We start from the raw sequence: 24512 nt of genomic DNA, 5'->3' as shown, positions 1-24512 counted from the left end.
AAATTAATCTCTTTATACCTCAGTTTCCTCACCTAGAAAATGGCAAAAATAATAGCTAGTCTCACCAAGTAGTTGTAGACATTAAATGAGATTATTTATCGGGCTCCCTAGCTCTTGGCAAGCATTTGATAAATGTCAGCTATCATTATTAACATTGCATCATCATCGTTATCAACAGGGAGAAATAAATCTATACTGGTGAAATGAAAGGCAGTGGGTTTGACATAATACACCTATGCTTCAACCATGCCTTATTTTTTTTGTGTATATATATATAGTGTGTATATATATATATACACACACACACACACGCTATACAGGATAAAACATAAGATATACAGGATATACATACATAGGATACACATAGGATATACACAGGACACATTTTATGTACATAAAATATAAGATATATAGGCTATAATAGGATATTTAGGATAATATATGTTAGGATATTTAGAATAATAAAAATATAACCTCCCTATAATTGGGCACTTCTAGTGTCAGGCACTGCTTGTCACCACACCCCTACAAGCACCTGCAGGCTTCTACAAGGAAATACTAAACACACAGCTCTCTAGAAATGCCAGCCTTGTCATGCTCTGGCGTGAGCCAAAAATGCTCTGGAAAAACAGTCCTTTTGTTTAAAATAGAAACTTTGAAGAGAGCCAAATTAGCACATGACAGATTACTGAATAGCCAGTTCTTCTGGAGGGGAAGGAAGAAAAAAACCCCTGTATTTCTGAAATGAAAGGGGGTACCAAAATTCACATTTCCTTTTCGGTAAAATCCTCCAGCCACGCTTGGCGCTACGCTAACCGAGTAGGCGATCTCACTTCATCACCACTTCACAAAAGACTTCCAAATTCACTGCGGCAGACACGGGCAAAATAAAAATGTTAAATACATCCTGGCTGGGAGGGGACTGAAGCCGCCACGCTCAATCAAAGGTTCGCAATAATAGGATTCATAAAAAAAAAAAAAAAAAAAAAAAGACAGATGGGATTAGAAAATGTTGCAGGGAAGACTCTGGAATGAGATGAGCTCACAGCACCAGCCTGTCTTTTGTGGACCAGCACAATGATCCCTGAGTCAGACTGGATTAGGAAACCTCGCGACTAGGGGTTTAGAGAGAGGCCTCCGGTTCCCCAGCACCTTTGGGGAGAGAAGGCTGAAACGATGCATCAGATTTACAGCTGCAGCGATGAAAATATAGAAGTTTTCACCACCGTGATTCCTTCCAAAGGTGAGTAAAATTGCCCTTGACTCTTTCCTTAATGTGGCAGCTTCAGAGGAGGGTCAAGACAGTCACGTGCTGTTTTACTAGGTTTACAAGCCTCAGGTCCCTGAGGTCGGATAGTCTCTGTTTTGATGGTGTTTGTGGTTGTTGTTTCTGAAAAGGAGGCACATGGATGAAGGTCAATCATTGAGAAAAAAATCCATCACGGGGAAAATGAGGGCAGTTAAAATACTCCCCATTTCACTTAATTCGATCCTGCTGACCCAATATGCTGACTGAAAGTGACAGCAAGCCATTGTTTTAGGAAAGAGAGATGAAAACAAAATTCCCAGGGCAGCTAGATAGACTCTTTCCTCTCCTCCAGGGAGCAAGTGGCTTTTGAAATGAGACAGCCCACTCAAAAGTATGATGTCTAACTGTGCCCTGAAATGTGAGGAGGGAGGCTGCCGGCAGCAGGCTCAAGTCCAGGGAAGTGGTCCAGTGATGGCCTGACCCCAGGGCTAGCTCCCAAAGTTAACCTGGAACCAGCACTGCCACGGGTGTGACTCTGTGCAAGCCCTGGTGCTCTGAGGTGAATGGTGTCAAGTCCTGGGAAGGGCTCTGGGTGACAGCTCGGAACCCAGGGGTCTGGGTCCTGGACAGCTCCCACCACCCCCCACCCCCACTCCCCCACCCCCCCGGCAGAGCTGGGCCCTCTCTCCGGCGCTCTGCACTCTCCCTGCCACCCCTGTCTTGCTGAGTAGAGCTCGGGATGCCACTTAGACCCTGGTCTCACTGTCAGATTGAACGCGGAAGGCTGGGGGTCTGCTGGTGACCCCCTGTTCAAACGATGCCTTTCTTCTTCCCGTGTCAGCCACCGACAGGGCCACTGCTGGGGGAAGGGAGACAGCCTGGCCACAAAGAGACAGCCAACGGAACACAAATTAAGCGTTAGACATCTACTGCCAGTTAGAGGGAGAGGCAAAAAAGAGCGGGGAGTCGCCCACGTGCTGAAGTTGGGACTCTCTCTGGAGACTCTGGAACTGCCTGGAAAGTCAAAGCCGACCCTCTGACCCAGCAGTCCCACTTCTGTAAATACTCTCACACCTGGAGGCTCACAGGGGCACTGCGTTCCCAAGAACAACACAGAAAACCACCTAAATGTCCTTGAAGCGGGGAAGGGATAAAATGTAGTGTGGTCAGACTCTGTAATAGTCCAGAGCAGTCAACAGGGATGAAATACATCTATGTGTATGGACAGGCAGGTCTCGAAAGCATAACGCTGAGAGAAATAAAAGCAGGCTAAAAATTACATGTGTGTGATCATTATTAAATATGGAAATACAAAACTACTATGTATTGTTTATGGATATATATCTGGAGGAAAATATAAAAGACATAGGCTGGAAAGACTTAAAAGTCAGTGATATTACCAGCCTTGGAGAGGGGGAAGGAAGCAGAATTGGGGAGGGTAAAAAGGGAACCAAACTTTGTCCTCTGATTTTCTTATTCCATTTATATAAGAAAACAAATTGAAAGCAAATATGAAAAATGTTAAAATGTCTATTTTCTGTAAATTTTTCCATCTAAAAAAATCTTGAAGGAGAAAAACATCAAAGCTGAGTGGCCTTTTTAAATTAAAAACTTATTACGCAAATCAGGGGCAGTGTCATACTTCACCTGAAGAAAATCATTCAAAACAAGGCCTTTGCCCTCATTTGCTTAGAAGAGGAGTCAAGAGACCCACTGCTACTTCTGTGCTGTGTGACCTTGGGCAAGCACTTAACCTCTCTGGGCCTAAGTTGCCACTCTTGTTAAAAAAACAGAGCTAGAACTTAACCTCTCAAGGTTATTGGTCAGAGGTGGGGGGAATGAAATATAGATAAAGTATATAAAGCATCTAGAACAGTACCTGGCATGAAGTAAGAGTCATTAAATATATCAATGTGATTTCTATTTTTATTCCATATTTAGAGCAATGAATATATTTAGTCAAAGATAAATATTCAATCCTATGTCTCTTTCTTGCCATTTTTATTCATGGCCACCTCCTGGTATTAAACCAAAGAGTCATCAGTATTCACGGACAGGTCAGACTCTGGAAGCTGTTCTCTAGAAAAGGAATATTTATTGGCAGTTTCATTTGAGACTGTACGTGGAAGAAGCCCACCTCTTCCTACACCCTATTTTGCCTCACCCTGCCTTCTCCAGAGCATCAAGCAGAGGGCTCTCAGTGGGAGAATTCAGTGCTAAGTCTTAAGTTACTGCTTATGAAAGAGATCAGTAATTCTCCATCCACTCCCATGGTCCCTGCCTGCAGAAACAGAGGCTGTTGGACTTTCTCTAACAGGGGTTATGATCCCCCTGGTATACACTCCCTCCCAGATGCTCCTGTTTAGTCAACATGCAATGACAATAACATAGACCAGAGCACAAGTTCAGCAGCCTGGCATTTAAAAGCACAGGCCTCGTTCCACCACCGTGTGAACCCTCATCCTCAGCACCTACCTACAAAACAGAGTTAATGAGGAGACCCGCCCCCACAGGGCTGCTCTGAGGAGTGAATGAGAGAAGGAAATAAGCGTCACCTGGGAAAGCTCAATGTGTGCCACTGTCACGTTTATGGTGGTTGTGTTATATCCCTCTTTCCAACACACACACATATACACAATGGTTCTACGTAATACCTGTACATGTTTTTAGCTGAGCCATCTTAATACACCACAAAAATAAGGTTATGATGTTTTTTAAGCAAGTGTTATGGTGTTTAAGTATTTTAAAGGCACAAGTTGTATACTTTTACTTCCTAGAGAGGAGAGCCCTTTAAAGGAAAGATTTCATGGGCACAATTCACAGTAAAAAAAGATAAAGGCTGTGGTTTTACCATGAAATTATACCAGAAGTTATTTCCTGAAGCTCCCCAGTGGGTTTAATTCTAGAGGGAAGAGCACCACTGCATTCAGAGCCATTCTCTTGGGGTAAACAACGACAGAGAGGGGTTGGTGAGGGGAGTCGAGGAACAGCAGGGGGAAATGGAGGAAACTCCAGAAAGAGAACTCCTAAGGGAATCTCCAGTCCCCAGAGGTTAGCGCTCCCTCCTCCACCTGCCCTCGTTGGGTAGTAATCACCACACTAATTCCTGAGAACTCACCCAGCCAGGTGGCCAAGGGCTTCATAAAGATCAGTTCACCGAACCCTCTCCACCACCCTCTGAGGTAGATGCTAGCTTGACTCCTATCTTCCAGGTGAGGAAAGTGAGGCTTAGAAAGAGTGGTCCGCTCAAGTCACATAGCAGGCAAGTGATCAAGTTCACAGTCACACCTAAGTCAAAGGAGTTCGGAGCCCTGGCTCTTAACCAGCCCTCTGCACCCCTGGCTTCACGGCTGCTCTCCCTCCACAGAAAACAACAACACGGCTCTCACCTGATCACTTATCTGATATGTGACAAGTCATTTCCGCTCTAGGCAAGGCAGTGGCTTGGCAGGATTTCACTTCACATAAATCAAGTAAATCCCTCTGGCATCAACGCGCAAAAGAGACGCCGGGGTGTCTCCACTTTCAACAACACACACACCTTTTTCCAACCCAGTAACTTTTTTCTGATTGATTAAGTTTTTTTTCCCTATTGTATTAAAACATGAATATAAATTTTACCATTTAGCCATTTTTTAAGAGCACAATTCAGTGGCATCAAGTACACTGACACATTGTACAACCATCACCATGATCCATTTTCTTAATTTTTTCATCTTTCCAAAACTGACACCCTGTATGCATTAAATAATCACTCCCCATGCCCCCCCTTCCTCCAGCCCCTGGTAACCTCTTTTCTACTTTTTGTCTCTATGAATTTGACTAGGTGAGGTATCATACAAGCAGACTCATGCAATATTTGCTTATTTCACTGAGCTCAATGTTCTCAAGGTTCATCCATGTCATAGCATGTATCAGAATTGTAGTCTTTCTTTAGGCTAAATAATATCCCATTGTATGTCTATACCACGTTTAGTTTATCCATTCATTTGTTAATGGACATTTGGGTTGTTTTCACCTTTCGGCTGCTATGAGCTTTGGTGCACTTAACCAAGTAACACCTAAAACTGCAAGTGCACTTGCCTCTTCTTCCCATTGTCCTGCTCCAGGTGCAAACCCTCGCAGGACTGCTGCTCTCCATCAGCTTCACAGGGTTCTCTAACACCTTTCCTTTCTTTCTCTTTGCAGTGTCCAGTCCAGCCAGAAGAAGAGTCAAAAGCTCTCAGCATCTCTTAACCAAGAATGTAAGGAAATCTCAATTTTGATCCCTTTTACTGACTTACATTTTTAAAAGCCCTATCTAGCTTCTTCCCTTCCCACTGCTCTCAACAACCAAGAAGATTTTCTATAGCCCATGTTGTCACTGTTGCATCCTTAATCCAAATAGCTGACAAAGGTCAGCCAGACAACAAACAGCCCTGAATGAGACCCCCTTCTTCTATCATTTTCTGCACAGACAGCAATTTTCATTTTATATGGACATTTTTTGGTCTTGATCGGAGTCCACAATATAGTGGGTATAGCGTCCCCGACCTAAGTGTTCTCCTATTGTTGACATTTGCAAAGTGCCATTTTTTCGCTATTATAAATAGCAGTGCAATGAATCTGTAAAAAATACTGTTCTTTTGGATTAATTCTGTTGTGCACAGGCCTCAAAGTAGAATGAACAAGTAAAAGGATAGCAACAGTTTCATCCATCCATCCAATCTTTGCATTCCTACTACGTGTGAAAGACACTGCTAGATGTGGAGGACAGAACAGTGATTTTTAAAGGATAGTTTCTGCTTGCAGTTTCATCACATATCACCAGGAATTCTGAACAACCGCCAGGTTTCCAACAATGCTTTTCCATTAACCCCAACCCCACCAACATCAGCTCTCATTTTTTTGTATTATCTTTCACCACTTTAATAAGCACAGGCATTAGCTTAAAATTAGTTTACATATCTTTAGAGACTGATTTTCTCATTTGATTTACAGATTCTTTTTTTTTTTTTTTTTTTGGTCTTTCTAGAGCCGCACACATGGCATATGGAGGTTCCCAGGCTAGGGGTCGAATCAGAGCTGTAGCCTCCAGCCTACACCACAGCCATAGTAACACCAGATCCGAGCCAAGTCTGCAACCTACATCACAGCTCATGGCAATGCCGGATCCTTAACCCACTGATCGAGGCCAGGGATCGAACCCGCAACCTCAGGGTTCCTAGTCAGATTCATTTCTGCTGCACCATGATGGGACTCCTGATTTACAGATTCTTTATATAAAAGCTGTCAATACATCTCTGTATATTAATTTAAAGGTTTATTTTAACTGTTGTTTCCGCTTGATTATACTGGAGTTTCTATCACAATTTCTTTTGTAGAACACCATTTTGAGTTTATAAGTATTCCAATTTTTTATTTTATTTTATTTTATTTTTTTGTCTTTTTGCTATTTCTTTGGGCCGCTCCCGTGGCATACGAAGGTTCCCAGGCTAGGGGTCGAATCGGAGCTGTAGCTGCCAGCCTACGCCACAGCCACAGCAACGTGGGATCCGAGCCGCGTCTGCAACCTACACCACAGCTCACGGCAATGCCAGATCGTTAACCCACTGAGCAAGGGCAGGGACCGAACCCGAAACCTCATGGTTCCTAGTCGGATTCATTAACCACTGCGCCATGACGGGAACTCCCTCCAATTTTTTTAAATCCTATTCTCCATTAAAAAAAAAAAAGTGTAAGTGTCCTGGGAATGACCTTGGGTTTTAGTCATTGTCGTTTGATATACATTTACATTTTAAATTCCCGAAGCAGTATGTGCCCAATACAAAATTTCAAACACTAAAAAGATGTAAAATATAGAATCAGAAAATCCTGAGACGCTGTAGAACACAGTGGTTAAGTACAGAGGCTAGAGTCAAACTGCCATTGCCCAGGGGTTTTTTTGTTTTGCTTTGGGTTTTTTTGTTTTGCCACCAAGTTCCCAGGCCAGTGGTCAAACCCGAGCCACAGCAGAGACCTGTGTCACGACAGTGATAATGCCAGATCCTTTACCAGCTGAGCCACCAGGGAACTCCCCATTTCCTAGTTTTAAACCCCAGAACTATCCATTTCTAGCTATGTGCCCTTGGACAAATTGCTGAGGCATTCTGGAACTCAATTTCCTCAGTATTAAAATGGGGATAATGAGAGGGCAAATCCCAAGAACCACCAGAAAAAGTATGTAAAGTGCTTAGTCCAGAGCCTGACACATACTGAGCATTCAATAAGCACCTGCATTTTAAGTGAAAATTTCTCATATACCAATATATAATTATCATGCTTTATTGCTCAGTAACTTGCTGTTTTGTTTTCAACAAATATTTTGAACATATTTATATCCAATTAATACACATAGCTCTTCCCCATTCTTTATAGAGCCTGCATAGTATGCCACTGTATGAATAATATACTACAACTTTTTTTACCCAAACTAAATCTGAAGGTTTTTTTTGGACTATTTAATCAAATCATCGATAAATGAGGTTTCCCCATTTTTTCCACTAAAACAAGGCCCCAAGAAATATTCAACATACTTTTTATACACTTATGCAAATGCATTTAAGCATAAATCAGATATGAAAATTCTGGGTCATCAAATCAATACCTTATACTTTAGTTTACACAATGTTATATGTCAATTTTAAATCAATTTTTAAAAAGAAAGAAAATGCTCAAAGGATATGAACACTGAAAAAATTTTATAGCCATTGCCAAACTCTTAGCAATTGTTTTAAAGTAACTTTACCAGAACTCCTTAGCTAATACTATATGGTATTAATGTTGTTAATCTTCGGTAATCTCATAGGTGAAAACCTCTTATTGTTTCAATTTGCATTTCTTTAGTGATTAATACCATTCTTCATCTTTTCTTAGATTTCGATATTTTTTCCCCTATGGGTTAAAAGACACATCTTTTGCTCATCCTTCTGTCGGTTGTACATCTTTTTAAAAAATGACTTTTGAGGAGTTCCCGTCATGGCTCAGTGGTTAATGAATCTGACTAGGAACCATGGGGTTGTGGGTTCAATCCATGGCCTTGCTCAGTGGGTTAAGGATCCGGCATTGCCCTAAGCTGTGGTGTAGGTTGCAGACTCGGCTTGGATCCCACGTTGCTGTGGCTGTGGCGTAGGCTGGCAGCTACAGCTCCGATTCGACCCCTAGCCTGGGAATCTCCATATGCCTTGGGAGCGGCCCAAGAAATGGCAAAAAGACAAAAAAAAAAAAAGGACTTTTGAGACTATTTCATATATTAAGAAAGAGGGGCTTTTCATGGGTTCTTTGATGTAGTGCAAGAAATTCTTATCTTTCTCTTATCTCTGAAAACTTAAGCCCACGATCTGGAAGGAAAACACTCCTGACTTTCAAAAAGCAGTGAGTGCCACCAAAACTGGAAAGGCAAGGGGTGTTGGTGAGGTAATTCAGAGTTAGAGAACAGACCTTTCTGTCAAAGAGTTGAATTTGACATTACAGATGGTCTCTGACTTACAATGGTTTGACTTTCATGATTTTCAGCTTTATGATGGTGCCAAAGCAAAATGCATTCAGAAACTGCACTTGGAATTTTGAATTTTGACCTTTTCCCGGGCTAGTGGTATACATACTCTTCTTGTGATGCTGGGCAGTACAGCAAGCTGCAGCTCCTGCCAGCCACATGATCATGAGGGTAAACAACTGATAGACCTACAACCACCCTGGACCAAGCCAGCCATCCCATCTTTCACTTTTAGTACAGTATTCAAGCAATTGTCTGAGACAGTCAACATTTATTATACAATAGGCTTTGTGTGAGATGATCTTGCCCAATTGAAGGCTGATATAAGTGTTCTCAGTATCTTTAAAGTAAGCTCAGCTAAGTTACGATATTTGATAGATTAGGTATATTAAATGCATTTTTGACTTACGCTATTTTGCGGTATATATCAGGATGTAATCCCACCGTACGTTAAGAAAGATCTGTACTTCTGGATCTGAAGGAGCCACAAAGCATTCATGACTCAGGGACAATCCCTCGTGAATCAGGAATATTTAGTTTGCAACCAAGATCTTGCCTTGAATTTCTTTCTGCTACAGTGACAACACAAAATCTTTAACCCCTGCACCACAAGGGAACTCCTTGCCCTGAATTTCTAACACAGTGTTTCTGTTTGAATCACCCTCATACCAACACCTATTGGCTTCATAAGGACACAATTATGATTACGAAAGCTTAAAAGTAGAAACTAAAACATACTCTCTAGGAGTTAAATGGGAATTCCAGGGAAGAAATTTCTCAAGGGATTTAGAATCTAAACAAAGGAGACAACTCTCCATGGGGGAGGTGAAGCCCCCAAAACACGGGGCACCACCTCCTGGAATATCCAATTGACTTCAGCCAGGCTCCGTAGAACTATACTCTCAGCTTTCCTGGGAATGGAAATTTTTGAGAAAGACTGCTATGTTTATGGTTTATGACCTTCCCTCTCTAAAACAGTTCTACTTCAAGGGAAAAAAAATGACTCAAGTATATGAATACATATAAAAATTGCTTTTGATCAAAAACAAAAAATCAGAGGCTAGGGGCTTGTCTTCAAATATGCAGTCCAGGAGTTCCCGTCGTGGCACAGTGGTTAACGAATCCGACTAGGAACCATGAGGTTGCGGGTTTGGTCCCTGCCCTTGCTCAGTGGGTTAACGATCCGGTGTTGCCGTGAGCTGTGGTGTAGGTTGCAGACGCGGCTCGGATCCCATGTTGCTGTGGCTCTGGCGTAGGCCGGTGGCTACAGCTCCGATTAGACCCCTAGCCTGGGAACCTCCATATGCCGCGGGAGCGGCCCAAGAAACAGCAACAACAACAACAACAATAACAACAACAACAACAACAACAACAACAACAACAAAGACAAATATGCAGTCCAGATGAGACAGCTTAAAAAGGTCCTCTGGCCTTTGAGCTCTATTTGATTTTCCCTAACAGTCTGACTCATCCTTTGCTCATAAAACTCAGACCCAGCTCTACAGAACATTCAAACTAGAAAAGACAAGAAAGGTCTTAGCCCACCTAAAATGGGGAAACTAAGTCTCAGAGAAGAAAGAATTGTCCATGGCCTTTTCTTTCCTCATCCAACTGGCTTTTGGCTTCTGAGTTCCCGAGAAATTGTTCCTATTCTGTAATTGCTCTAATGTCCCAACATTTATGACTTTATCCTGAAAATCTTATTTGCATCTATTCTCACCCCATGAGCTACCACATGGATGTCAGGTTTCTTCCTTTACAAATATCTCTTTCCTCTCTGAACTGTCCTTAGTGTGGAAGTTTCCTCCCTCTCTAGACCCCTCGTAAGTTATATTTTCTTTTTCTACAGCCACACACTGTTCCTTCTCCAGACAATTTCATTACTTCCCCCCATTCCCTCTGATTCTTAGACAACTTTATTGACATCCTGTTCGTTCTGATGTCACGAACGTCGTAAGAATAGCTTAAAGGAATAAAGTTATACTAAAGTGTGGGTCAGTCGGGCCTCCCAAAGCAACGGAGCCATCATCACTGTGACTCACAGCCCCTTGATAATAAGCAGCAGTGTCACCATCAGGAAAGATGGATGAATGAGATTGCAAATGTCACATTCTTCCCAGACTTCAACCTTGTGGAGGAGGGATCTGCCTGGTGATCTGCTGATCTTTCCAAATGCTCTGTGAACAATTAATTGCACTTGAAAATTCTTACCTAGATGTCAGCACTTCTGTGGGTCTTATGAAAAGCACTCACTTAGGAATCATGAAACCATGGTCTTTGTCCAGGCTCTGCCCCTTATAGCTCTGTGACCTTATGGACAGCTGCCCTTGGCCTCAGTGTCCCTGTTTGTAAAATCAGGGAGTTGGGCTAGAACTTTCCTAAAATCATGACGCTGCTACATTACCTAGGTCTCATGTCTTTCTCCCTCCTTACCAGCCCCAGGTCTCTGATCTGAGCCCAACAGGAGAGCATAAATTTCCAGAGTGAAGCTGTTGCACAAATACATTCCCTACTTCCAGGAGGCAATTTGCTGACCTCGAAAAGGGAAACCCCTTGAGAGTTCCCCTCGTGGCTGAGTGGTTAAGGAATCCGACTAGGAGCCATGAGGTTGCAGGTTTGATCCCTGGCCTTGCTCAGTGGGTTAAGGATCCAGCATTGCCCTAAGCTGTGGTGTAGGTTGCAGACTCGGCTCAGATCCCACGTTGCTGTGGCTGTGGCTGTGGCTGGCAGCTACAGCTCTGATTGGACCCCTAGCCTGGGAACTTCCATATGCCACAGGAGCGGCCCAAGAAATGGCAAAAAGACAAAAAAAAAAAAAAGGGAAACCCTTTAAACCCTTGTCTCCCCTTTGCTCCTTCCCCATTCCCCAATCTCACCCTTAGGTTGCTAAAGAACCTGCCCTCAGACCAGTTTGATCTCAGACACCACCAGCAGCAGCCAGCTGGCCGGCATAGTGTCCTACAGATGAGAATATAAATCAGGCTGTGAGGAGGGTTTCAGGAGGCCCCAACCACGCATCCAGCCCGCCTTCCCTGGTGCTGGCCCAATGCACTGCCCTGGGCCCTCTCGCTGCCTCTGGATTGTGGGGAATGAGAACTGAGCACTAAGCAAGCCAAGGCAGGGAGCTCTTCCTTCCTAGCTGAGCCCTTTCCTCTTTATTTTGCGGGCCCAGAAGACCCCCTGCTGAGGGACTAGGCCAGAAGTCATGTCCTGGGAAGTAACCCGCCTCCCTCCAGTGGAGGGGCGGGTGGGGCAGACAGCAAAGGAATGGCAGAGGTGGGGGTTCTGGTTCCTAAAAGGGAACGGTGGCTTCCCTTTCAGAGCAGGAAACGCTGGGCCTCCCCCGGGCTCCTCAGGCTTTCACGTGCTGCCTTACTTCCTCCTTCTACAAGATGGCTCTGAGAGCACGCCAGGCCTCACTCCTCCACAGAGGAAAGCTGAGAATGAAAATAACATTCCGAATACCTTCCTTCGCCGCGCAGGTGGTGATCGAGTCGGACCTTTACACGACGCGGCCCCTGGAGCTGCTGCCGCACCGCAGCGAGCGCCGCGACGGCGAGGCCCGCAGGCCCGGACGGTTCCAGAATGCGCGGCAGCAGGGACCCCACCCTGCCAAGACCCCCACCAGGCCTGGTACGTGCGTCGCGGCCCGGGTCCCTGGAACCGCCCTGGGGGGCACTGGGCCACTTAGGGCAGCTGCCACGGTGTCTACGTCCCCGCAGTGGTCAGCCTTGGCGTCCTCCGGCGCGCCACGTGGTGCGTGTGCAGCTCCCGCCCTCACCGCACGTGCTCTCGGGCCCCGCAGAGCAGCCCCGGCAAAACCCCTTCTTCCTTAAAACACTCGTTTCTGGGTCTGTGTAATGAGCAAGGATGCTTTCATCTACCACTCAGCTCCAGGGGCAGTCCTGCTGGACTGAGGAGATAAAAATCATTCTCTTTGGGGGGAGAGGAAACTACTGTAGGCATGACTCATGAAGAAAAAGAAGCTTACGTTATTCCGTGGTGTGTGTGTGTGTGTGTGTGTGTGTGAGATCACACAGGCTCTTTATCAACTGCCATCTTAAAATCTCACCATTTTAAATTTGCATGACTTAAGTCCTTTCAACCACCCATAAAAAGAATTTTGAGGCAGATTTGCTTTGAAAGCTGGAAACATCAGGGTCTTACCTGCCACACTATTTTAAAAATGGTTCCCACCCCCACACTGTGAAATAGGAATCTGTCTAGCCTGCTGAAGTCTGAAATGGTATTTTGCTTTTAATTCCTGGTTTAGGTTATTTCTCTTATGCCCACAGCCTAAAGTTATTCATATTTTTAACTCCAAAAATACACAAAGTCTTGGACATCTTTTCCAAAGCTTTTAGGTGTCAACATCTTTGTTAAAAGAACTGAAATTAGAATCCATTGAGTAGTCTCCTCATCCATCCATCTTCTTTCTAAGGTTTCTTTGGTCACTAACACCCTGACCCTGTTTTTATGATCCTACATATAAGAACAAATAAGTCAAGCTATATTCTCTCATTAAGTGATTACATATATACATTTTTATGGAGAGTGAAAGCATTAGGAAAACCACAATCTGCCTTGCAAATTAAGAGGAGATAATTTTTCTCTATATATAGGTGGGTGGGTGGAAGAGTGCATGTGTGTAGAAAGAAAAAGAATATCTTCTCTACCAAATCACAAAAGAAATTTAGAGCCACGTTTCTTAAATTTTAACATGCAAAAGAATCACCTGGGAATCTTGTTGTTAATGCAGATTCTAATTCAGTAGGACTGAGTAGGACCCCAGATTTTGTTTCTCTTAAGCCTTCAGGTGATGCTTGTTGATGTTGGTCCAAGGACAATATACTGATTAGCAAAGATTCAGAGATGATCTGTGGGTGGTTCTCAAAGTGGCATCCCTGGAGAAGCAGAGCCACCTGGGAACTTCCTGGAAACGTAAATTTTGGGTCCCACCCAAGACCTACTGAATCAAATCCCAGGGTGGGGCCAGCTCCCATGTGATTCTAATGCACCCTGAAGGTAGAGACCCACCGATCTACTGCAAGCACCCCCAGCTGATACACAGAAGGGGCAACCTATCCAAGGTCACACTGCTCAATAGTGACAGAATCTCAGGTCTCCTGATTTCCTAGCTAATTGCCTCTTTTCCCCAGAGAATAATGTCTTCCCATTTTAGGGGCTACTTTCCTCCCTAATGAGCTTATGGAAGCTTGGTCTGGAAGAGGAGAACAGTAAGTTATGAAATGGAGAGAGTCTGCCCACTGTGTGACAGTCAGCTCATGCAGAAAATGTGCTAGTCAAGTTTAAAAAAAAAAAAAAAAAATGGAGCTGGGCATTGATTCAGTTCCTTCAACTCCCACAATCTGACAGATTCCAGAGGGGATGAGAGGGAGGGGTCTCCTGAGTCAAAGCCAGACTCCTGTGCTCTCCACAGGAAAGGCTTGGCACCGGCCTGGCGCATGAATCTTCATCCTCCCATCAGAAGGCTGTGTGTCTCCTTGTGCATCTGGAGACCAGTTTCTTTTCTGAGATACAGGAGAACGCTCCTAGATGCCATAACCTGCTCACATGGGAGAAATCTGCTCTGAGAACCTTGGAAATAGTAGGGATTCTGAAGGCAGAGGCCCGGCTGAGACACACTCTCATCCTGAAGCCTTGAACGGATGAGCCTCAACTGCCCAGAAAGGGCACACCCCACCACCCAGGCCTGGGGGAACTGGCTCCCGGTGGTACTTCTCCACCAAGATGTCCTTGGACAGCTCAGAGTCAGCTTGTTCAAACGGAACTCGTCTTCCATCTTCAAACCTCTCTTCCTTTCCCAGCTGTGGCCACTCTCCATCTTTCCAGCAAGCTGCTGAGATGTTGTCCTCCCCACCCCAACTCCCCACACTAACCACTGACAGTGTCAGCTCCTCTGCAATCAGTCTCTCTCCTTCTTGGTCCCTGCCTCGGGCTACCTGGGCCACACTCCCTTCATCCCTGTGTGTGGCAGCCAATCCCAGCCCTCAGCTCCCAGGTCCTCTCTCTCCACAAAGCTACTAGAGGGTCTCCTCCGAAAGCAGAATTTGCCTTTGTCATCCCTCTGCTTTAAACACTGTGTCCTCCCCACTCCCAACCAGCCTCCAGACCAGGCCCAAGGCCCTCCAGGACCCCCTCCTGTGACACCCCTGTCCCTGCCAATCCATACACAGAACAACCCTGAGCTGTGGAGTAACTCTGACCCCTCATTATATTCTGTTATGTTCCGGACCTTCGTTGATACTCCTCTCTACACACTGCCTTCCCTGTATCTCTCCACCTGGCAACTCCCGTTAGGGTTGGGGGGGTGGGTCCCAAGGTCAAGTTTCCCCAGCCCTGCAAGACCACCTTGGAGATCAGCCTGCCATTCCCCAGATCATCCTTACCTGGTTCATGAGAATTGCCATGTGTCTCTTAAAGCCTCCATTTCCTCATCTAGAAAGGGTTGTGGTGGGGATTAAATGAGATAATGTTTCTGTTTTACATTTAGCACAGCACCTGACACAGTAAATACTCAGAAATATGAGCTACTGTCATTACTGCTGCCAGAGCCCTGCACATTCTGGTGGGATCTTGGTAGTCCTGTAACTTCATTTTATTGGCATTGGGATGTTTTCCTCAAGGTGGGCAGTTTTCTATTTTCTGTGGTCTGATAAGATGGGGCTCCTCCAGGAACATCGGCCCCAGGAGGGCCTTGACTGAAAGCCAGCTTCCCCCACTATCACCAGCTACCTCGGCTCAACACCTGGATTTGCAGAAGTGGGTTGAGCCTCTGAAATAAAGGCATAGAAAGTTCTTATGTGCACCTCATGCCAAGGTCTTGGGACTCAAAACTCCAGTCCTTGCACAGGATGAGGCTTACTTCCTACAGCAGGCAGGACTTTGGGCTAATTTTCACAGAGGGCTGTCCAGGAGCAATTAAGTGATTGATCCCAGCTATAAAGACTTAACTGTGATAGGAGTTCCCATCGTGGCTCAGCGGTTAACAAACCCAACTAGCATCCATGAAGACGTGCGTTTGATCCCTGGCCTCACTCAGTGGGGTAAGGATCCAGCGTTGCTATGAGCTGTGGTGTGGGTCTCAGACACTGCTCAGATCCCACGTTGCTGTGGCTGTGGCCGGCAGCTACACCTCTGATTGGGCCCCTAGCCTGGGAACCTCCATATGCTGTGGTACGGCCCTAAAAATACAAAAAAAAAAAAAAAGACAACTGTGATAACCTCTTGTCATCTGGCGCCTTAGGAAAGAAGGAAGAGCTAAAGGCACATCCTCTGAGCACCTACAGCAGGCAGACGTACTGAACACCTGAACACACGTGACCTCATTAGACCTTGGTTCTAGCCCCCCACCACCCGAGTGCCAGGGGTGTAGGTGACCCACTCAACTGTTGCCTACTGTGTGATTTTGCTGCTCGGTATGAAGGCCACTAGAAATTCCCCCCTTGTGATTGATCAGCTAAGGGGCTGATTGATGCAGAAGCAAGGGGAGGTGGAACCCAGAGCACCACTGAGTAATGTCCCCTCAACTTTGCAGGTGGTATTTCTGAACCCAAGTCGGCAAATCTGTGTGGCAGTCGAGCCTATGGAAAAGCTTTGGTGAGTAAGAGTAGCCTGGTTAGTTGTATATGCTGTGCTTTAAACTTCCTACCCTTCCTTTGCCATGAAGAGACTACATGTCCTGTGTCCAGGTCTGAGGATTACTAGCAAAGCGTAGCTGGGGGTACTTTACTCCTGAAGTCTGTCAGCTGGTGACACACCGCCAGCTGCCATAGATTCAGCTCTTAGCCAAACAGGACGAATTACCTAGGGGACACCCAAACGGGGGGGGGGGGGGGAAAGAAGTTCAGTGGATGTGCCTGACGAATCCCCAGGCAGCTACAGGGGTAAAGAGCTGCAGGTGTCCTGAGTGCTGTGAAAACACAAGATACCACCATCTGCAGAGGGCATGTGCTCCAGGTCAGGTTCTCTGGAAGCTGACTCTGAGGTGTGGGGCTTGGGGTATGCAACCAGGGCAGGGGGGCGGGGGTGTCAGCAGAGGGGACCACTGAACCACCATGCAAGATGGGAGCTCTGGAACAAGTGTCTATCTGGGTTGTCCCAAGTTGGACCCAGGGGACAAAGCTTTATGTTTTCTCCTTGTTCTGTCATAGCTTGTTGGCTGATACCTTGGGCAAGGTGACTCTCTGCAGCCAAGGACTCCTGAGGGAACTGAGAGCCACCTGCTGCCCACCCTCCCCCAGTTGGGTGGCTTGTCCTTCCATGAAGGGGGAATCAGGCAGTGCCTGTCTGGGTCTAGATCAGCATCACCCTGAAAAAGCACATCTCAGCATCGTCTCCTGGGTGTGAATGTGGGTACCCTCTGGGCTGGCACTGAAGGGGCAGAGTGGTGAGGTCAGCTTGAACATACTGGGAGGCATCAGCTCTCAAAACTCATGGATCATGAGAACTAGAGGAGACTGGAGGAGTACCTGGGTCCACCCTGTCCTTATGGAACAAACTGGACAGAGATGTGAGCACTTCGCTCCTGATCTGGGCGGAAAATCTGATCCAGTTATCATGGGTACATCATCCCTGTACTGAGAAAACCACCCAAAGGGCAGGGAAGGGACAGTCAGGGGCCCCCCATCCCAACCTAGTACCCAGGGGAAGCTGAGGATGGCTAGGCTGCCACCACAAAGTGAATGCAAGCTGGTGGGCTGTGACAGCTCCAAGAGCTGCCCCTGGCTGAGCCCAAAAGGCTGAGGGGAAGAGGGCAGCTCACCACCTTGGATTGCCTGCCCCCAGCCCCAGGCTGGCCTCAAACAGTGCTCTTGGCCAAGAGGTAGCTGCAGCTGGCAGGCCAGGGCCAGGTGGGGCGGGACAGAATGGTGATGGGGACATGGTCACAAAGGAGAGACACCAACAGTGCAGAGGACATAGAGGCAACATGACTGATCATTTTTCCTGGGCCTGAGATGTGTGACTGGGGTCTTGCAGCTCCCGGGAGGCCCCCTCTCCCAGGGCTGAGAGCAAGTCAGAGCTCACGCAGCGAAAACTGATTGGACGCTGAAATGCACTGGAGGGAATGGGATGGACAGGGGCAGGGAAGAAGCATGGTGCCAGGACTGCTGGCACAGTGGGCAGGGACAGCTCCCGAGAAGCCACAAGGTGGCACAGTAACTCTGCCCACAACCTTTGGCCCGCTGGTGAAGCCTAGTGTCCTCGACCTGGAATTTCCCAGCAATTCCAGGAATGTGGTGACCTTAAGCTTGCCCTGTGGCTTGGGGTAGAAGAGCAGAGCCCAGGTCCACTGACTGAACAAACTCTGGACTTAGCCCTGCTCAGGCGGCAGTTCCTTCTCATTCACCCCATGTTTTTTAAGCACTCACCACCTCCTTTCAGCCCCTGTCGCACCAAGCCATTTCCGAGGAGACTGCACCAGCATAGGAAACAAGTAGAGAACCCTAAACAGAATTGATGGGGTGCCAAAGTGTGTCCCATAGGAGCTCAGTGCTGTGGGGACAAGAGACAGAGAGAAACCAACCTGGCCACTTCCTGGAGGAAGTGCCCTTGAAGGGCAGACACAGATGAGGCTGGACCCAGAGAGGGGAGGGAAAGTCGGGGGAGGACGCAGAGCTGTGTGTGAGCATCAGGAAGGGCAGGGCAGCCCTGCTGGGACTGCAGTTGGTACCCGTGGGGGAAAACAGAAGGCAGAAAAGGTGGGGTCTAGTTTTGAGGAGCCTTGAAGAGCAGGGTGCAGAGTTGGCCTCGGTTCACCCTACAGTGGGGAGAGCCTGCGAATCCAGGAGGGGCCCCGGGTATGTGGTGGGTCTGGTGGGAAGCACGGAGGTGCCAGGTGACTGGTCCTACAGGGTGCAGCAGAGGAAAGGGATGGCACTAACCTCTGCAGTATTTCAAACCAAGAATCTGCAGGATTTGGAGTTCCTGTTGTGGCTCAGCAGGTTCCAAACCTGACTTGTATCCATGAGGACGCAGGTTTGACTCCTGGCCTTGCTCAGCGGGTTAAGGATCCGGTGTTTCCAGGAGCTTGGCTCGGATCTGGTGCTGCTGTGGCTGTGGTGTAGGCTGGCAGCTATAGCTCCGATTCGACCCCTAGCCTGGGAACTTACACATGCTGCAGATATGGCCCTGAAAAAAGAAAAAAAAAATCTGTAGGATTTGACAACAAAGTGGACAGACCATGGGGTACGAGGGGGACAGAGGGCTGGGGTTAGACTGCATTGCTGTCTTTCAAGTTTCTCTAGGTGGGTGGTTCTCACAGTGGAGTCCTGGACTAGCACTTAGGAACTTGTTAGAAGTGCAGATTCTCAGGCCAACATCAACACCTACTGAATCAGAAGCCTGGGTGGGTTCAGCAATTGTTGACAAACCCTCCCAGGGGTGTCTGGCGTGAGGACCACTGCCCTAGTTTGACGGTGGTTCCATCTAGCTGATGCCCTTTCCAGAGGCTCCAGGCAATGTCAGCACCAGGAACATGGCAACATCCTCACACTCCCTTCTCACAACCCAGATGCCTCCGGTGGCCCGGATCTCCGTGAAAGCCCCTGCTGTCCTGGAGGCGGCAGCCCCAGGCTTGGAGAATGGAGCTGTTCTGACCAGAGGGTAAGTGCTGCGCCCTGGCTGCCTCGGCTCCCCTCCCGTGCTGCTTCTGTGGCTGAGGAGGAACAGGTGGCCCGGTTGACAGTCTCAGAGATGCTCAGACAAAATCCGTGCCAGCTGTAAATTACCTTTAATGAGGGCAATAATCCTGGGTCTGTAGCGCCTCATCAACTGTTTCCCTAGGATTAAACTGCAGTGTTTGTGATGGTTTCCACTTCATTAACGCCACTCTTTAAACTTGGAGAAGTGTCATTTGGGAGGGTTTTTGGTTAATTAGATAAATGTAATCACAGGCCGTATTCACAGCCTCCCAAAGGCATGCTGGTGTCAGAAATTCCTCATAAATTTGGTTACGGCCCTGCCCAGGTAAAAAGTACAGAAGATACAGATGTTTCAAACCAAACTGATAACCCCCATGTTACTATTAAATCTGATCCAGGACCAGCTGCTGGAGTAGCAGAGGGATAATCCCCCAGCTGCCTTCAGTGGGGGCACTAAGGTGACAAGCAAGGGTCTTAAACTCAGTTCACTGTGTCCCTTTGCACCACCACCACCATCCTCTAGGCTGGAGGGAGCAGAAAGTGACTTCGGGGACGAGGAAGGGTGTGGGCTCTGCACTCAGGTCCACCTGCTTGCTGGGCACCGCCACTGACGTGCCATGACTTCAGGCAAGTTATTCAGACCTCCAGGTCCTCATTTATTTAAAAACAAACCCCCAAAGTGGGGATAATAATAGATCATAAATAGTACCCCTCTGGAGGGGTTCCTTTGAGAACTGGATGAGACTGTATGAAGAGCTTAGCCACTGTTGCATCATTTTCCAAGCAGTTTACAATCTGGGAGGGAAGCTTGGGAAGGGCTGGATGCTCACACATAGGGGGCCATGAGCTCCAGTATCCACATGCAGGGTGCACACCTTGAAAGCTGGGGGAGTTAAAGGAGGGACAGACCGGTGTGAAGCCCTATGAGATGAAAGACAGCCTTCTAGAATGAATGATAAAAACGAAGTCAATGTATTGGGACCTAATTGAAGAAGAGTGAGAAAACTGTTTGGATTGTGTTAGGTTCTAGAAGCAAACTTTGGTGAGCGGCAGGGGCTGTGGCTGGCTACTAGGGTAACCAGCCCTGAGCCTCAAGACAGGCCCACTTTCCATCCACACCGCTGCATTGCAAAGGGGTCTAAATGGCCCCTTTCTCACTAAGCTTAGACATGCTCACTTCCAACTGCTCCTGGACCCCAGCTGTTGAAAGAAAATGAAGGCCATTTCTTTCACCAAAGGGGAGCAAGGAAGGAGAAAAATGAACAGTTTTTGAGGTTGACAGTGTGCTGGACACTTATTTTCCTCCACACAAAGCCCCGGGAGTTGGCTGAAATTATCCCCATTTTGCACATGAGGAAACTGAGGCTGGTTGAGGTGAGGCCCACACAGTAAGTGGGGAGTGGGATTCAGCCCCAGGCATCCTGCACTTTCCACCAAGAAGGTAACACATGCGCAGAGGTGGGAGGGGGTGGATAGTAGAGTTTGGAACAAGAGCAGAACTTGAGATCCCTGAGCCAGCATGCCCAAGGCCACCTCCTGCCCTCACCCATGCAAAGGCCGTTCCCAACCCCCCACCCTGGTCACAGGAGGTGTGAGCAGAGGAGCAAAGGCTCTGGTTGCTCTTCTTGGGGACAACAATTAGCAGTCAGGCTCAGCAAAGTGACTGTCCTCCCCAACCACCCCTGGCTTTTTTGTAGGTCCAGAAACCTCAAGAAGATGACTGAAGAGTACCCAACCCTCCCTCAGGGAGCAGAAGCCTCCCTACCGCTGACAGGCAGTGCTTCCTGCGGTGTCCCCAGCATCCTCCGGAAGATGTGGAGCAGGCACAAGAAGAAGTCTGAATACGTGGGAGCTACCAACAGCGCCTTTGAGGCCGACTAAGGTGAGCCTCCCCAGGGGCCCTGAGTTCACAGCAAGGGGAGGAAGCTTCTGGATCAGAACTGAGCCACCTTCACCTCTGCTAGCGGCTGCTCCACGCGCATCACCCTCCAGTACCAACTGATCGCCTGGCTTAGGACATGGAAAGGAACTTCTCTCGAAGGCAAAAGAAAACTGTTCCTGCTTAGAATCCATAAAGCCATTGGTCTGAAAGTGACTTGGGAGGTCACAAAATTTCTATAGCTCTGTATTGAAGCAGAACTGCACCAAAACCAAACGTTCACAACCCATTTTAAGACCTCCAAGGAAGGAAGCAGGCAATTCCTCAGTCTTCCTTATGAGTTGTTCTAATTTCTGGTTATAAATGGAAGAGTTTGATGTTTGAGGCGCTTGTACACAATGATTCTCACTGTTCCTGTTACCATATTTATTTCATCTTGATGCTGTACAATTTTTAGTGACGAAGCGCTGTATATATTAGTAGTTCTAATATTCACTCGAGGGTATCATGAAGATGGGTTTCGATGGGCATGATTGCATGAATTCTCTATTCTTTACATGCGGATTTTTCTACAGAAAAACGATTTAAAATTTTGAATGCCGGTGTTTTCTTAAGTGCCATAATCTAGTGGAATTAATAATACCTTGCTTTGGTATAATTACTTTAACTTCTGAAAGCAGTCTCCCATCCATTACCTCTTACATTCACAAAGTCCCTGTTAAAGAAAGCACAGTTGTTCTCAACCTACAGGTGGGGAAGCCAAGGCCTAAAGAGGTCATGTGACTAGATACCAGCTAGTGGACTCAACTTTTCCACTGGACTTCTTGCATTGCCTAATCTAGCAACTGATATAAGGACAGTTTTGAGGGGTAGGACGAAGTCTGTGGGGACAATCTTTGAAGGAAAGAATTTGACAAAGTTAGAACAAGTAAACAATATAAGTCATGTATTACACTGAACAAGAAGAAATTCTTGTTTTTGTAGGTCAAAATAATTATCAATTTCACATGGTTCAATCTAATGTATAATATTATACTTTCCCTCTTTCAATGGAAATGTCATCATTAATTCTATTGTCAAAATCAGTAGCCTGAAAATACCATGATAATGATAACTACCATTTATTAAAAGCCTACTATGTCTTGGGAGTGATACTGAGCACTTTACACGCATTATGCCAATCTTTCTATTCACTCTGAGTTAGGTGGCCTTCCCCCTTTACTAGACACATCTTCAAAGCAGTTAAATGGTTAGTCTGAAGGCACCTAACCCATACAGGTGTCTGGCTCCAATGCCTGTGTTCTGTCTACTCCTTCATACAAAATTTTCAGAACATAGAGACGAACCAAGGTTAGTAAATAATTTTCATCTCAAAGGCTAAACATAATTGATTGGCACACGCTGCCTAGAGTGCTGGGAAGCTGGAATCTGAAAGAAAGGAGTGCAGTGATCAACTGCCTGTGGAGCAGAGTAGTGGCCATATGCCTATCGTATATGTGTCACCGGTGGCCTCAACTCTGCCCTCAGAAGGCTTGTTTTCTAACTCAGAAGCTTAAACTAATCCAATCCACTTAACCAGCAACTCCATGGTAAAATGTAGTCTAAGACTAGGTTGGAAATTGCCTCTTCTTGGTACAAAGAGGACTTTGGCCACATTGCTGGCCTCAGACTCCAATGTTATTCCTATGCTGCTGCTCTGTGGCCACGTGGTTTTTTTGCCCTTTAAATTACCTGCTTCCATATCTCCAGGTGAAATAAATGTAAGAAGGCCTGGGGTGGGGGCAGAAAAGAGGCCACCTGGCTGGCCTCTGCTCCTCAGCCATTGTTTTAGACTCTGAACAGCCCACCCTTCCACTGGAATGTGATTTGGAGATCTGAGCATCAAGTTCTCTTTCAATGAGGGCCTAAAGTCCACAGTATAAAGGGGCCCAGGACAAAGGTGATTTCCACTGGACCTATTAGAGTATCCTATGACTATTTATCTTATTTACTTTAGAGCTAATGTCCTTCTATTTGTATATGGCAGCTGGGGGTCCATGTAGGATGGAGCTTATTTATTTTTTAATTTGATTATTTCATGATGAAGTGTTTGCCTTGTACAGAACATTTTAATTGGCCAATTCTAATAAAAATAAAGTATGCTTTGTTTGTGACATTAATCAGTCGCCACAGAGTATGCCTGCGGCTCCTTCACTGGATGCGAGAAGTCTTTCACACAGGGAAAGAATTATGCCTCTGGACCTCATTGCTTCTTTTCCTAAATGAAAAGGACTGTGAGAAAGAACCCAGCGTGTTCTTTCCATCCTCAGGCAACGTCTGGTTTTGATATTACAGGCCCTGCCCACAGTCACCGGGCCATTTCTGATGGGGCCTGGCCTGGCCCGACCGGTGCTCTCAGGGCTCGCCCTCCTCCCCATCACAAGCCCCAGGGGGCCCAGCGGCCGTCACTCTGTGCCCACCTCAGGGTCAGCCTCTCTGGAGACTGCCCCCGTGACTCACGTCACAGCCACTTGCAGAAGGACGCCAAGGCTGGCTGCAGACGACTGCCGGGGAATGACGGAGCCAGAGGCAACAGGGATTCCAAGACATTTAGGGTAATAAAATTGCCTCTGTTAGGACCAAGTCCAGTCACATATTTCAGTTCTTGCTTGTGTGCTCTCTGGAGCACCCTCCCCCACCCCCGCCTCTAGAGCAGGCAGGTGGGCAGCAGGCAGGGAAGGCAGCGGCAGCCAGAGCCCAATTTGAAAAGATGTCACGTGACGCGTTGCCTCTGACTCTAAATTGGCAGAGACCCAGGGACATGCAAGGAAAAACACAGACCAAAAACAACTCTCTTAAGGATTCACATTGTGTTTAGTTTTCAATTTCTGATAAGACCCTCAGCCTCTGCTGAAACATTTGTGGTGAAGGTGCTGCCACAGTGCAGGGGAGAGAGCAATTCTGCACACCAGGCCATGTGCCTAAAAAAATAAAATGGGGGGGGGGTGCTTGGGATGTGAGACAAGACTCATACCTATTAATAGCCTTTGTTGGGAGGGAGCACATAGGTTGGAAGAGGCATGTGCCGCCAAGGGAGGTGAACTGACCTAAAGAAGGACCAGATGTGTGACTCCATCACTGACGTGGCAGCTGCGCCTGTGCCAACCTGGTTCCAGCCCCTTGTTGGGTCTGTGGGTGCCAAGTATGGAGGCTCAGATCACCTAAGGT

General features: G+C 46.9%; 1 protein-coding gene and 1 long non-coding RNA gene across 4 annotated transcripts in view; one reads left to right on the top strand and one right to left on the bottom strand.

The window, feature by feature from the left end:
* The window catches only part of LOC106510064 (uncharacterized), a 119009-nt gene that overhangs the window by 57498 nt on the left and 36999 nt on the right, over nucleotides 1–24512 (bottom strand). The window lies entirely within an intron of this gene.
* Nucleotides 995–23464, top strand: VXN (vexin). The gene is made up of 6 exons (XM_003125610.5): nucleotides 995–1243; nucleotides 5438–5493; nucleotides 12245–12395; nucleotides 16321–16382; nucleotides 19297–19388; nucleotides 21124–23464. Exons 1-6 carry the CDS (start codon nucleotides 1177–1179, stop codon nucleotides 21305–21307), a joined length of 612 nt encoding a protein of 203 aa, XP_003125658.1. The 5' UTR covers nucleotides 995–1176; the 3' UTR covers nucleotides 21308–23464.

This window comes from Sus scrofa, chromosome 4 (assembly GCF_054392235.1).
Source record: "Sus scrofa isolate SSC_HxYL_T2T_F1_AM1 chromosome 4, Sscrofa_HxYL_maternal_Yorkshire_Landrace_v2.0, whole genome shotgun sequence".
NCBI lineage: Eukaryota > Metazoa > Chordata > Mammalia > Artiodactyla > Suidae > Sus > Sus scrofa.
This window is presented reverse-complemented; position numbering and strand designations above follow the sequence as displayed.